Genomic DNA, 863 nt, shown 5'->3' with positions numbered 1-863 from the left:
TGGCATTGTGTAAACTGATTGAAATGGTGGTCATCACGGCCGCTGCCGCCGACGATTGTCAGCAAAAACTGCTGCTGTTACTGATGCTGAAGTTGCTGTTGCTGTTGCTGTTGCTGTTGCTGTTTGGCCACAGTTCGTAGACACTTTGGTCACTCGATTTGCCTTGGCTCGCCGTCCTGGGCCTTGCGTCTGATCGCGAGNCGGGTCGGTTTTTTGTTTGAACCACCTTAACCTCTTCTGCATTCTCCTTTGCGTTTGAGGCGTCTTTGCCGCTGCCTGAGGTAGCTGCCGTTTTCGAAGATGTTCAGCGAGTCAGAATCGAGTGTCCAGTAGCTGCCCTTGCCCGACTTCTTATTATCCCGGGCCACCTTGATGAAGCACTCGTTCAGGGAGAGGTTGTGGCAAATGCTATTTTGCCAGCACTGTTTGTTGTCCCGGTAGAATGGGTACTCGTCCATGATGTACTACACAAAGCAAAAAGATGGCAGTTTGGAAAAATGTTAAATGTTGAAACAAAGTGTCGTTATTCTAAAACGGGTCGTTATTAAAATTTCACAACCAGACCAGACGCCACCTACCTGATAGATTCCACTGAGCGTCACCTTGTGGTCGGGCGCCTTCTTGATGGCCATGGTGATGAGGGCAATGTAGGAGTAGGGCNTTCCACCTACCTGATAGATTCCACTGAGCGTCACCTTGTGGTCGGGCGCCTTCTTGATGGCCATGGTGATGAGGGCAATGTAGGAGTAGGGCGGCTTGGCGATCTCCTTTGATGAGCTGCTGCAGCTGTTGCTGCTGTTGTTGTTGGAGTTGCTGTTCATCGCCGAGGTGGTCGTCGTGGTGGTGATGGTGGCGGTGGACGG

General features: G+C 51.6%; 1 protein-coding gene across 1 annotated transcript; it reads right to left on the bottom strand.

The window, feature by feature from the left end:
• Positions 1–227: 227 nt before the first annotated feature.
• On the bottom strand, positions 228–821 carry LOC108356802 (forkhead box protein C2-A-like). Its single transcript, XM_017607904.1, has 2 exons — positions 672–821; positions 228–464 (listed from the first exon to the last, which is right to left on the bottom strand). The coding sequence occupies exons 1-2, from the start codon at positions 819–821 to the stop codon at positions 228–230; spliced, it is 387 nt and encodes a 128-aa protein (XP_017463393.1).
• Positions 822–863: the final 42 nt, after the last annotated feature.

Source organism: Rhagoletis zephyria, unplaced genomic scaffold, assembly GCF_001687245.7.
Source record: "Rhagoletis zephyria isolate East Lansing unplaced genomic scaffold, Rhagoletis_zephyria_1.1 Rzeph_scaffold_65504, whole genome shotgun sequence".
NCBI lineage: Eukaryota > Metazoa > Arthropoda > Insecta > Diptera > Tephritidae > Rhagoletis > Rhagoletis zephyria.
Note: the sequence above shows the minus strand (reverse complement) of the source record. Positions and strands in the feature narration are given on the sequence as shown.

Excerpts from the sequence above, each read along its gene's own strand:
- LOC108356802 (XM_017607904.1), bottom strand. The coding sequence starts at position 821 with ATGAACAGCAACTCCAACAACAACAGCAGCAACAGCTGCAGCAGCTCA.